Here is a 12473-nt window from a genome sequence, read left to right on the forward strand (position 1 = left end):
AAGGGCAACGAAGCTGGTGAAGGGTCTGGAGCACAAGTCTTATGAACAGTGGCTGAGGGAACTGGGGTTGTTTAGGCTGGAGAAAAGGAGGCTGAGGGGAGACCTTATCGCATTCTACAACTACCTGAAAGGAGGTTGTAGTGAGGTGGGTGTGGGTCTCTTCTCCCAAGTAACTAGCGATAGGACAAGACGAAATGGCCTCAAGTTGTGCCGGGGGAGGTTTAGATTGGATATTAGGAAAAATTTCTTCACCTAAAGGGTTGTCAAGCCTTGGAACAGGCTGCCCAGGGAAGTGGTGGAGTCACCATTCCCGGAGGTATTTAAAAGACATGTAGATGTATGTGGTGCTTAGGGACATGGTTTAGTCGTGGACTTGGCAGTGTTAGGTTAACGGTTGGACTCGATGATCTTAAAGGTCCTTTCCAACCTAAATGATTCTATGATTCTTTTGTGAGTCCAAAGCCATCTTTCTTCTTAGTGGGTCTCAGCTGGAATTGAAGCACTGACTTGCCACATCAATGCAGGAGATTTCATCGAAAAATTTGACAGAGGATCACTAGCTTCCTTTTTTATCCTTCAACACATGACAAAAACCCTCAGAGAAAAGTATTTTTATTTAAGTCATTGTAGCAAATTCTGTTAAAGTTCTATCCTCATGTCCGTGTTGACTTCATATAAGTTTGACTTCAAGAAAAATGTAGGGTTATTTTTTGGGTTTCTTCAATTAATCTGCTAATTCTGATTTTTAAGTACCAATTTCAATTTGCTAAGTGTGTCTTCATCCAACCTTACTGACTCTTCCAACAGTTGCTAACCAAAAAATAATTGCATTCTACCACATCCCTTCCCATCCCTTCTTCCTCTATAGGGCTTGAAAGAGTAGAGGAAATTGTATATAGAACTGCAAAAGGTACGGATGGAGGAAACTGTCACTGAGGAGAAACTGCTAGAGTAGGAATTATTTTGCCTTAAAATAGTTACTCTTTGTCATGACTCAAACTTTCACTTTTCTTTCTGAGTGGCTAATAACCTTTGGAACAGAAGAATGACATAGCTGGAAATTTTCAGAACTATCATTTTTTTTACCCCTTAAATAGCCTATGCTCCTTTTGTATTCCCATGGGAATGGTCTTAATCTCTCTTTAACAAAATTTTTTTGGAGGACTTAATATTTAAAACTGTTTAAAATATAGAGGACAGACATAATATCATAATAGTCAACAACTTCAGAGATAAAAGGCCCCTAGCATGCTTCTCTCTTATTCAACATGTTACTTAATGCAAATGATTGAAACAAATATCTTCCTTCATGCACATATCATCAACCACTGTACTTATTTTCAAACAGCTATGTACAATCATTTCAGCACCTCTAAAACTTCAGACAGGTCTTTTTATTTAGCAACTGCACTGAGTAAAACAAACCAAACACCAATGTTTAGTTATTGTGCACTTCCCTCCTTGACAATTTTTTTAAATGGCTACAAACTTTGCAAGAACAAGCCAGGGTCTGTTGCCTTAGTTTCTATTAGAATCTAAAATCACTTGTAAAACACTAACAAAATATCAGTTTATCTACTTTTATTGCATTTTTTTGCTGAATTCTTTTTCCTTATATATATTAACATTGCACATGTTTTGACAATTTATTGCCAAATACACATATTGTGGGACTTGGTTTCTGACCTAAGAAAGAAATACAAATGAAAATTGAAAGTAATTATCCCACGTGGAGACCAAAAATCCTTGTCCTACTACAGATAAGGCATCTGTGGAATTCATTTTCAAATGGAAAATAATGTCCCTCAGATGTGCAAACTGTATTGGGGACTACAGATAAATTAGGCTGTGAATACCAAACATATCATACTGGTTGACCCATTAAATCATCCCAGAAATTTCCCCATTCAAAAGTCTCATGTTTCGTCATGTCCATGGAAATGAAAGATAACAATGCCGCAGCATTACACTCAAAATTCATATTTCCTCTCTTGATACCTATGCAGCTTCTCAAGCATATGCTTTGCTTAAAGCTAGGATTACAACTCTGGACTTTTACAGAGCACAGATGTTCTGTATCATAAGTAAGTTAACTACTGATCTGTATTTTCTTATTTTTCAGTTTTAATTTAAATTTGACAGTTTTGACTGCTGTATAGCTATTATAAAAGAAATTCAATAGTGTAGATTTAGAGAAGCTCCACTATTAGCCTGTAAAAATAATCGTTCACATAAGGATTCTACCTAGAAAGGCCTCATGATTGGCAGTCACATACTTCCTCAGAGGCATTTTACCCTTCCTATATGTACTTCTTGGCCAGTAAATGATGGAAACATATATGTCCTTATTGCCAAAGTATGTTCCAGTTACTGGAAAGACTAATAAGTGGGATAAACAATATAATGGATTCATATTACAAAGAAAACTTTCCAGGTCCTTCTCCCCCTCTCTCAAATACTGTTAGCATGAACAAATATCTGTAAATGTTTAAGAAAGACAGAACTAAAATGATTCAATATCATACTACTCAACTTTCCCAGATTAATTCTCCTAAATATCTCAGGTATCTCAATATTAGGCAGAAAGACAAAAAAAGCAAGCCCATTCCAGATACAACATAATCTAAAGAACAGAAAAACGCGTCGTATCTTCCAACAATAGAGACACTTCCCTGTTTTACTTCTCTTTTGTTTCAGCCTATCCTAACAGGTTCTATAAATCGAAGTTTCTACATTATACCAGGTTTTGCCCTAAAATTTTATTCTGATTTGCATTAAGCACTTCAGTCTACACAAAATCATGCAATTCCATTTGTTCAGTATTGATTTTTACCTCAAAAACTTCTTCATCCAGAATCCTGGTTCCAAAGACAGTGATGCCATTGGTGTCCACAACTGTTTTGTCACTTCTTTCAAGTGGTTTTGTAGTTTTTTTGTTACAGTCAACAACCATTGTAACACTTTTTTTCTCTACACTAATAGCTACTCGATGCCACCTATTAAAAAAAAAAAAACACATAATTCTACTGTAATTTATGTTTTTAAAACTAGGTCATTGTGTTCTTATCAAGACAGTTTATTGCAGTTTGTGCACCAATCAAGTCATAGATAAAATTTTAAATGTCTCCATTTATTTCCTTCTTTCATACGTACAGAAATGTACACAATGTTTTGTCTATTTGCTATATAACTTCTGTCCCTTAGTACAAAGGAATCTGATCCATAACTCATTGTGAATATCCTACATAAGATGAAGTTCAAGCTGACCTTCTCTGAAGCTTTACCCAGAGAACATTGGTAAACTTAAATTAGAAGTGAGTGCACTGTTTACATTTTATTAGATTGAATGATCTGACAGCAGATTTTATTTTTCTGAATGTGTTTGATTTTCCAAATTACTTAAGTAATTACTTGTGCAAATATAGTTAATCCAGCAGCTTATTCTTTGTTCTCTGTGATCAATCACCAAAATTTTACCATGTTCTTTTGCTTATTTGAATGTATCCCATAGCTATAGAGATTTTTCAGATATGTACAACAATTCCAACATAGATGCTTTTCCTGATACGTACACTTACAAATGCTTGCCAGTATCCCTGCAACAACAGCTTTGCCTACATAAATATTCACCAAAAAGTGAATGAAGTGATTCAGAATACTGACAAATGATTTTATTTAAAAGATATTTGAGAATAAAGTTTTGTACAATTTGCCCAACTATACGATGTTCTTTATGGGACTTTATTATCATGACAGACCACATTAATTTAGTGACTCTCCCTGCTATGACAACTTAAATATCTAAGAGCAAGAGCAAGCCACTCTGTAATCTAACATGGAGCAAAACATCAAAGAATCTTTGATAGACGAGGTCAAAAAGTGTCGAAGTATGTCATATTACTAAGTGGTAAGAGGAAGGCTGGAATCGAATTATTTTAGTTGGCATTTGTGGCACTAAGGTTATCTAAATCAGAGAGAGACAGCTTAGATCATTGATACAAAGAGCTTCCGTATATCAAAAGGACACCTCGAAGCTAATCGAATCTGACTGCTAAACAGTATCACTGAGCCAGAACTCTAATTCCATGTTTTCTCTGGAACGCAGTTGAACGTTATCATTATAAAAGCAAACTGTCCATGCATCCTCAGGCACATTACACTCTTTACACTTTTTAAATATATCTCATTTTGAGGTGAAGATTGTTGTCCTAGATTCTTCATAAAATAGCTGAGTCAGAAGAAAATTGTCGGTCTGTCTTTTGAAAGCATGTAGAAGCTGAAAGCATGAAAACATAGTTCACTGTGGATAGGATTGACTCCAGTTGATTTAAAAGTTGTATAGTCTCACTGCAGGAAATTGTACCAAACCAGGTTCATTTTGATTTCTTCATTTTTATCAGTTTTTCAACATTTTGGGTGAAATTCTGAAATCCATGTCAAAGCTTTGTTATTTAGAGGAAGTCAATGAAAAAAAAAGTTTGCTGCTTTATTTTATCACTCCTCCTGCTAGAGAAATGCATCAGATTTAGGTTTCATGGTATAATTCCATTCTCTGGTCATACAAGGGCTAGAAGACAATTACTTTTTTCTTTTTTCATCCTTTATTGCTTTATAAACGTATTTCATTATAGTTGAATTTTTGCCCGTCCTTCTCTACTGATTTGTTTTCTTTTGCTTTAATAAAATTTCATTCTGTGTATCTCTGAAGACTGTGGCTGTTCTTCCTGGACTGCAGCACAATAAATAAAAAACCTCTGAAAGAATGAATGTCCATTTACAAGCCCTAGAATGACATTCCCAGAGAATGACTGTTTGTCTACAAAGGGAAGTTAGGTACAAAAAATTAACAACTGCATTAATAACGCAATAGGTGTTCGAGATTAATTGCCTTTACTGAGGGTGCAGTATAAGTACTTGCAGCACTTCAGACTAATTGTCCAGCTTATTCTTCCCTGATTTCCTTATATATAGACATCTCAAACCATCTTATTTATCTGCTGTTTTGGTTCAGGATAGGAGAAATTCTGTGCTGTCCTGTCAACTTGTCTTCACTCTGCCTATCACCTTCAAATGGACAAGACAGCCCTTCCAGTGAGACTATTCCTTGAATCTTTTTGAAAACAGTTTCCTTCTATATGGCACAGGAAAAAATCTTCATATGTTTATTTTTGGTGAGTTTAACTTCCATGACTATTTCTTCACTTTTGATTTATAGAAATGGCAAACAAGAAAGGTGGTTTGGCTTTATTTGTAGCTGTATACACCATTTGAAGCTGGAACTGTATTCTGCTGCAAAGGTTCTCTGATTTTGTACCACAGCAATCCAACTAGTTGGAAATTGTGTTACTGATTTATTTAAATATTTAAGATAACTGTTTGTAAAGACCATAATCACCTATACAGTGGTCTGTGGTATTATTTTTCATCTTAAAATTTTATACTTACTTGCCATCAGCAATGTTGACTGTTCTGAAAAGAGGATAGTCTTCTGGGGCAGGTTTTCCATTTTGGTCTTCAAACAGGAAAACAGGGGATCTACCAACTTCAACACCTACTTGCTGAATTCCTTGCTCATTGTAGACAGACAGAAGGAAGGACTGGATACCCTTTTTAGGTTTTACTGTCATTAATATTGAAAAATCTTCTGGAAAATCTCCACCTGTAAACAAAGGGATATATACAGTTACAAATTCAGAAAAGATGAAGCCATTCTTTAAAGGTTTACATTTTTTTATAAGCACAGAGGATCCCACATACAAACTGTTGGGGTTTTTTAATTCTCCAAAATGAATACATAAAAAATTACACTAGGAAGATTTTTTATCTCTTTTTTTTCTTTCTGATCTCGCTTTAATTCCTGAAAGATATACCTTAATGATTCTCAAAAACATGACAAATCTATTGTGAATTTATGTTATAATACAATATATGCAAGAACTATGATAGTTTCACATTCATTATTTTTTCTATTCATCTTCTTTTTAGCAATCTTCTAATTTAAAAGCGTGCACTACAAATTTCACTCAGCAAAATAAGTATTTGTATTTTAGCAAATATGTTCCCAAGTCCTTCATCTCCCTTGATAACCACTAGTTTTAGTTTCTCTCTCACAATATATATTTGAGTCTTCCTAGAGTAATACTGTGCACAACATTGAAAAAATACATAACTAGTTTTATTTAATAGGAGCTTTAGGCAAAAATCAAAGAACATTTAATTTTCATTTATTCCCTGATGCTTTCTCTTTGAAGTACAGATTATATATCAATCATTGTTTCAACCTTTACAGCTAAAAATAAACAAAATTAAAAGTAGATATAGCTTGTTTATAAAGGAAGGACTGAGGTTTGTACTCAGTACTGCTTCTGTTGAATCTGGTGGTAAATCTGCATTTCACTTGACATGAAAGTCTATTAGGCTTAATATCAAATGAAGTGTAAGACTGAGATTCTAAAGTCCAGAATATACATTGGATCTGTGTAGCTTCAGCTACAATCTGACATGCAAGAAATAGAGGGATTAGAATCTAATTGTAATGTTGGCAATGAATATAACTGTGACTTTGTTTGCATAAGAGTGTGTAAAATGTTTATTAAATTTTAATAATACAATACAATAAGTTTTAATAAAATAATACAAGTTATATTTTTTTAATGAACAAAAGTATGTAAGACTTCAACATTGAAAGCTGATTTAGGAATCTTCTTCCAAAGGAGAAAATATAAGATTGTTTCCAAAACAGGTCTTGTGGGAAAAACTCTTTCAGGATTCTACAGTCTTCTGTGACAGGCTATAGATTGCATTAACTCTTTAGTTACAATATGAAAACAAAATGCATAAAATCTTCATTGCTCTTTAAATGACATGCTACTCTCTTAAAACAGAAAATCCCTACACTTATTATATTGTCTGCTGCAATGTTGTTTTATGTGCTTTCTACCATCTTTTTAACTTTTTTGTAGAAGGTTGTTGAAACACTGTAGTAATATAGACCACTGTTTTGACATCTTATTTTGAAGGGATCAGAGCTCAATAAATAGGAAGCATTTCATTTACTCTGGTGAGCCTTTGGTGAAGCTTTTTAATGACAAAGCAAAGCTTCTAGTTTACAGATTAAATTAAACTTTACATTATACCTTTTAACGTCAGAGTAAAAAGATAACAAAAAAGGAAAAGAAAGAGAAAAGATGACTCCCAACGAAAGCCAAAGAAATTATTTGAAAAGCACTGAACACTTGCCCTGTTAATCTGAAAAATATGTTGAAAATGCTTAAGGCAGGTGGCACTAATTCAGCTAGTCTGGGTACGTGCTCTTCAAACAGATAACATCTTACGAAAAAAAACCTGTGAGTTTTCTAAGAAAGGTAACTGAAAATAAGTCATGTGCCTCAGTTCAGTAGTTTCTGTTATCACTGCTATCACATAATATTCCCAAATGTTTTATCTTGCACCTACATTGTGTAATTATAAGCAAATCTCCTCCGAACACCGTTTTGATTGAAAAAGTCAAAACATGAATGACATTCTAACATGTAAAACTTTATGTATTGCTATGTATATATAGTTCTTGGACACATATCTGGAATAGTTATCAAAGTCTTCTCAACTACTTTTAAATTTCTTGTTTATTGATATGGTTCTATTTGAACAATAACCAAAAATAACAATAACAATCAGAGGGAAAATCACTAGAAAAATCTTTGTATATATCTGTGTTGCCATTCCTGTCATTCCTATATGCTTTTGTAAAAGATAACTAAGAGCATATAAACAAACAGTACAATAAAAATCTAAGCAGTTATCTTCACAATTATATAATGCCTTCCAGTCAGTGAAATCAATGTCTATTATATTCTGGGAAGTTGGTAAATATTATTAGATCCATTTTTAAAAGATGGATATATTGATGCTCCCAGCTTTTGCCATTCATAGCTCCCTTTGAGCTACAGTAGATAAAAGATACCTATACTTCCCGATGAGTTATAGCAGTTAGCTGAAAGCAAGCATTACACCTGGTATTGTTTAGCAACTCGGTCTTGTCTTGGATATTTTTTGTAGCCTTTCCACTACTAGAGCACTAAGAAAAAGGGACATGATCAAATATCTTTAAGAATAATCTCTAAAAAAGAAGTTTTTCTTGTGGTGGGGAGAGGATGCCTGTTCTTCAAGACTCAAAAGGAAGTATTTATGATACTCACCTCCAAAAAATTGTTTCTAGGTTCTTTACTGAAGGAGAGGATAGCATGACATTTTCCTGTATTAAGCAAAGTTTTGTGGTGGCTTCTTTTTATACTGTGAGTGAGCAATGCTTTTTATTTGTCTCCTGCACACAGAAGTGTTGCAACAGATTGGTAAAATCAAGCAAACTCATTCTAGTTGTAAAATAGAAACTGAAAGCATTAAGGAGAGTACCTAAATTAAGGCAGTCAAAGGCTATAGAAATTTAGATATCAGCCAACAACATGAGATACTTATTTATTCTGGCATTCAAGAATCATATGAACAGTTATTACTGCAGCTGCCAGATCTCCTCTTTATGCTATGATTTGATTCATGGATAAGTGCAAGTCAACCCAAGCTCTCAGACTTCCAGCTCTAGACTCTCAAGCTTTGATTTAGCAGAAGGTGCTGTTACTCTTCTGAACTTTAAAAAATATCAGTGATTCCAAGTCAGTTTAATCTTCTGTCCAGTTGTATTTGAATGCTCACTTAAAGTTTTTTGTTGTACCACTTTGCTTCAATGACACACATTGTAAAACTCAGAATATAAAGGTACCAACTTATTACATTGTGCAACTTGTGCAGTTTTTCAACACAATGGTTCATTTTTGCATTTTTTAAAGAAAGAGCAGCCCATATTCTGCAAACCTTACTTAGGTGAAGTAGTAATTAATTACACACATAGTCACACTAATATCAGCAAGATATTGTAGACTATAATGTGCCATTCAGTGAATGGTATTTTCAGCTGGATAGCTCTGTTAACTATATGCAACTTAGTTGAGAGGATATATTAAAAACTGAAAAATTGTGTTAAAAAAAAAAATATTATAACTGTAGTGAATTTTCCTTTGATCTTCCTCCATGAATAAAAAAGTAAACTAATGAGTTAAGTGAACATGTAAGTTAGGCTTGAACTGTGTATAGCTGTTTCCCATGTTGCTCTGGGAACCCAGCATTACTACAAAATAATGTATGTTTTCCCCTTTTATAGATCTTGGATGATATCTATATGATCGCTACATTGAAAGACAAAAAAAAAAAGTATTTTTCTTTGCCAACATCTAATCTGTATGTTTATAGACAGAGTTGTTCAAACTCTGCGTGATGTATCAAAGCAGAAAAATTACATGTTCCACGATTTTGGGTTTTAATATTCTTATTATCGTTTTCCTCAACAGTTTGAGTCAAGTGACAAGTGACAGCAAAATAATGGAATAAAAGTCTCCTCAACATCCAAAGAATTTTTTCCAAAATGTGATTATTTCATTTCAGAGAAATTTGAGAGAAGATGGAATCACATTCCCTGCTATCCACAACTAGCCTTGTTTAGTCCCCCAGATACCCAGATACTCTCACGTAATTCTTAACAAATGGTACTTCCGGGAACGATTTTGCAGTGACCAACCACAACTCATTTCTACCACTGCAGCATTACTCCAGGAAGTACTGCTTTTAAATGGACTACTGAAACTGGAGGAAACTTGCCAAAGCCACCAAATAAGCTTTCCATCAGATAGACTGCATCATGAAAGAACAGGTAATATGACTTACAGGCCAATTCTGTCAGTGACACAGAATTTGATGAAGAGCTTTATAACTGAAGCCAATAAAAGCTGATTCATTCAGTGGATAAAGAGCATGCTCTGTCATTTGTATGTACGCCCAACTCTAAGGATAACAGAAGTGTTTTGTGGTACTGATGATGGACTACATGCTGTGCTTTAGATACCATAAAAGCATAGTCAGTAAGATAATTTACCAAAGTAATAGCTTTCTGATAGTCTTACCTGGGTACAGCTGCTTTGTTGGGGCACTCAGCTGTGCAGTTTTTGAAACTCTGTAGGCGACATCCGATCCTTTTGAATCCCTTCTGTTTGTGCAAAATCCTGCTGCTCTTGATACTCCTTCTGGTGAATTATGAAATTCTAATGCTTTTAGCACATCAACAGGTTCAGCTGACAAAGAAAAACAAACCAACAAAAAGAATTACTCATCTTGCATCTCTACAGTATGCGGCCTCTAAAAAGTATATTAATTTCATTGCAATAGCATATGTGTAATCATAGCAGTAGCTGCATCCTATTTTGATTTATTGCAGATTACTCCTACACCAGAATATTATTCTAACAGGATTATTTATTTTTAAATATATAAGAGTTCATCCCATCCAATGTAATTGTTATGATCAGGTTTTCAAACTACTTGACTACACATTGAAAATCACTGTTTCCCAAACACAGAGAATCTCGGCGATTGAAACTTACAACACATTCTTTTAATGAGTGATTTCTAAGAAGTGGAACTGATTTTAAAAGTTTGCACAGAAGTTTCGAAAGCATTCAGCTACTAATAATCTGCTATCAGAAACTCATCTGTTGCTAACATTAAAATATATTCTAATGAGACATGACTGCTTTCTCAGACACAAAGTGATAAGGAAGGAACTGCATTTCTCATGCAGTTAGAGAAAGAAAAAGGTACCTGCTTTGCCTGCAAGGAGTGAACGGACTGGATCACAGTCTTTCATTATTTCCAAGTTAAATTCAAATTGACTTGTTTTGTACTTTAGAACCCAGGTACAATCAGGTTGCATTTATGCTCAGTGTCTAACAATTTAAAGTTGAAATCCAGCGTGGCTACTGCACTGATATAGATAGAAAATTTTTTATATATATATATTTTTGTATATATAGATATATTGAAAAAAAAAGCCAACAACAAAGCTTTAATCTATAAAAGTTCACCATGGCAAAAGGGCCAAGTACTGAATGGACAAGCACTTCAACAGAGGGAGTGAGAGAATATAGTTTGCCCACTGCAAATCTTTTCTCTTAGAAAAAATTAAGGTGTTCATTCTCATACTCCCTACAGATCACGGCTTCACAAATTTGTTTTTTTGAGTGGAAACAGAATTTCAACAGACCATTTTTTCACTGTTTGCAGTTTTTATGTTGGCAAACTCATAACCACTTTATCTGAAAAGACAAAGTTTTACATGACTTTCACTGTTAAAGCTGAGAAATGTATTTCGTAAATCTGACTCTTCTTCATGTCTTTGAACTGCACTGTCATTAATTATAGCTAATTTATTCCCTGTTATTATTCATTTCAACATGTGTCATTATTCATTCAACATGTATTCATTATTCATGTGTCAACAAATATCAGCTTAAGGCCCAAAATTCACTGTGTGCAAATATTCAATTATTTGAACAACTATTTGCAAACAACAAGTGAAAGAGTGTAAAAACATAGGCAAAGTGATATTATAATTAGAGTCACTGATGGAAACATCTCTACCTTCTTTTCTTACTATTTGTACAGTTCTAGGCAGTGTTACTATTTTTCTGTCACTGTAGTATCTCAGAAGTCACTTTAGTATATTCACTATCAATAACAGATGTGAACAAAGTTAAGTTTAACTAGTGCATCCTACTCATCTCCTGGCATTACCAAATATAAAGAACTCAACTTTGTGATTAACCATTGTGCTGGTTTTGGCTGGGACAGAGTTATTTTTCTTTATAGTAGCTCGTATGGGGCTATGTTTTGGATTTGTGCTGAAAACAGCCTTGATAACACAGGGATGTTTTCGTTACTGCTGGGCAGTGCTTACACAGAGTCAAGGCCTTTTCTGCTCCTCACCCCACTCCACCAGCGAGGAGGCTGGGGGTGCACAAGAAGCTGGGAGGGGACAAACTGGGACAGCTGACCCCAACTGACCAAAGGGATATTCCATACCATATGACGTCATGCTCAGCATATAAAGCTGGGGGAAGAAGAAGGAAGGGGGGACATTCAGAGTGGTGGCGTTCGTCTTCCCAAGTAACCGTTAGGTGTGATGGAGCCCTGCTTTCCTGGAGATGGCTGAACCCCTGCCTGCCGATGGAAAGTAGTGAATGAATTCCTTGTTTTGCTTTGCTTGTGCGTGTGGCTTTTGCTTTACCTATTAAACTGTCTTTATCTCAACCCATGAATTTTCTCACTTTCACCCTTCTGATTCTTTCCCCCATCCCACTGTGAGGGGAGTGAGCGAGTGGCTGTGCAGTGGCTTAGTTGCCGGCTGGGGTTAAACCATGACACCTATCTTTGAATAACACCAAAAGTATATTCTTTAAAAACAAAATCTGAGGTTTTCTCAATCAGCCTAGAATGCACATAACTTCTTCTGTCTTAAAATATATTCACAAGAAAATGCTTGTGAGCTTCTTTAATTTTTTTTCACATCATGCAACTTCTCATTTCCTTTT

The 12473-nt window shown here is 34.7% G+C and overlaps 1 protein-coding gene across 2 annotated transcripts in view; it reads right to left on the bottom strand.

Moving 5' to 3' along the window:
• Window positions 1–12473, bottom strand: part of COL11A1 (collagen type XI alpha 1 chain) — a 165482-nt gene that overhangs the window by 137436 nt on the left and 15573 nt on the right. For both annotated transcript variants that reach the window (XM_075156450.1, XM_075156448.1), the window contains exons 2-4: window positions 10011–10178; window positions 5446–5659; window positions 2834–2996 (exon numbers count right to left, since the gene is read on the bottom strand). In XM_075156450.1, the coding sequence (XP_075012551.1) occupies window positions 2834–2996; window positions 5446–5659; window positions 10011–10178 (545 nt within the window). The remainder of the gene's footprint in view (window positions 1–2833; window positions 2997–5445; window positions 5660–10010; window positions 10179–12473) is intronic.

This window comes from Calonectris borealis, chromosome 8 (assembly GCF_964195595.1).
Source record: "Calonectris borealis chromosome 8, bCalBor7.hap1.2, whole genome shotgun sequence".
In the NCBI taxonomy this organism is placed as follows: Eukaryota; Metazoa; Chordata; class Aves; order Procellariiformes; family Procellariidae; genus Calonectris; species Calonectris borealis.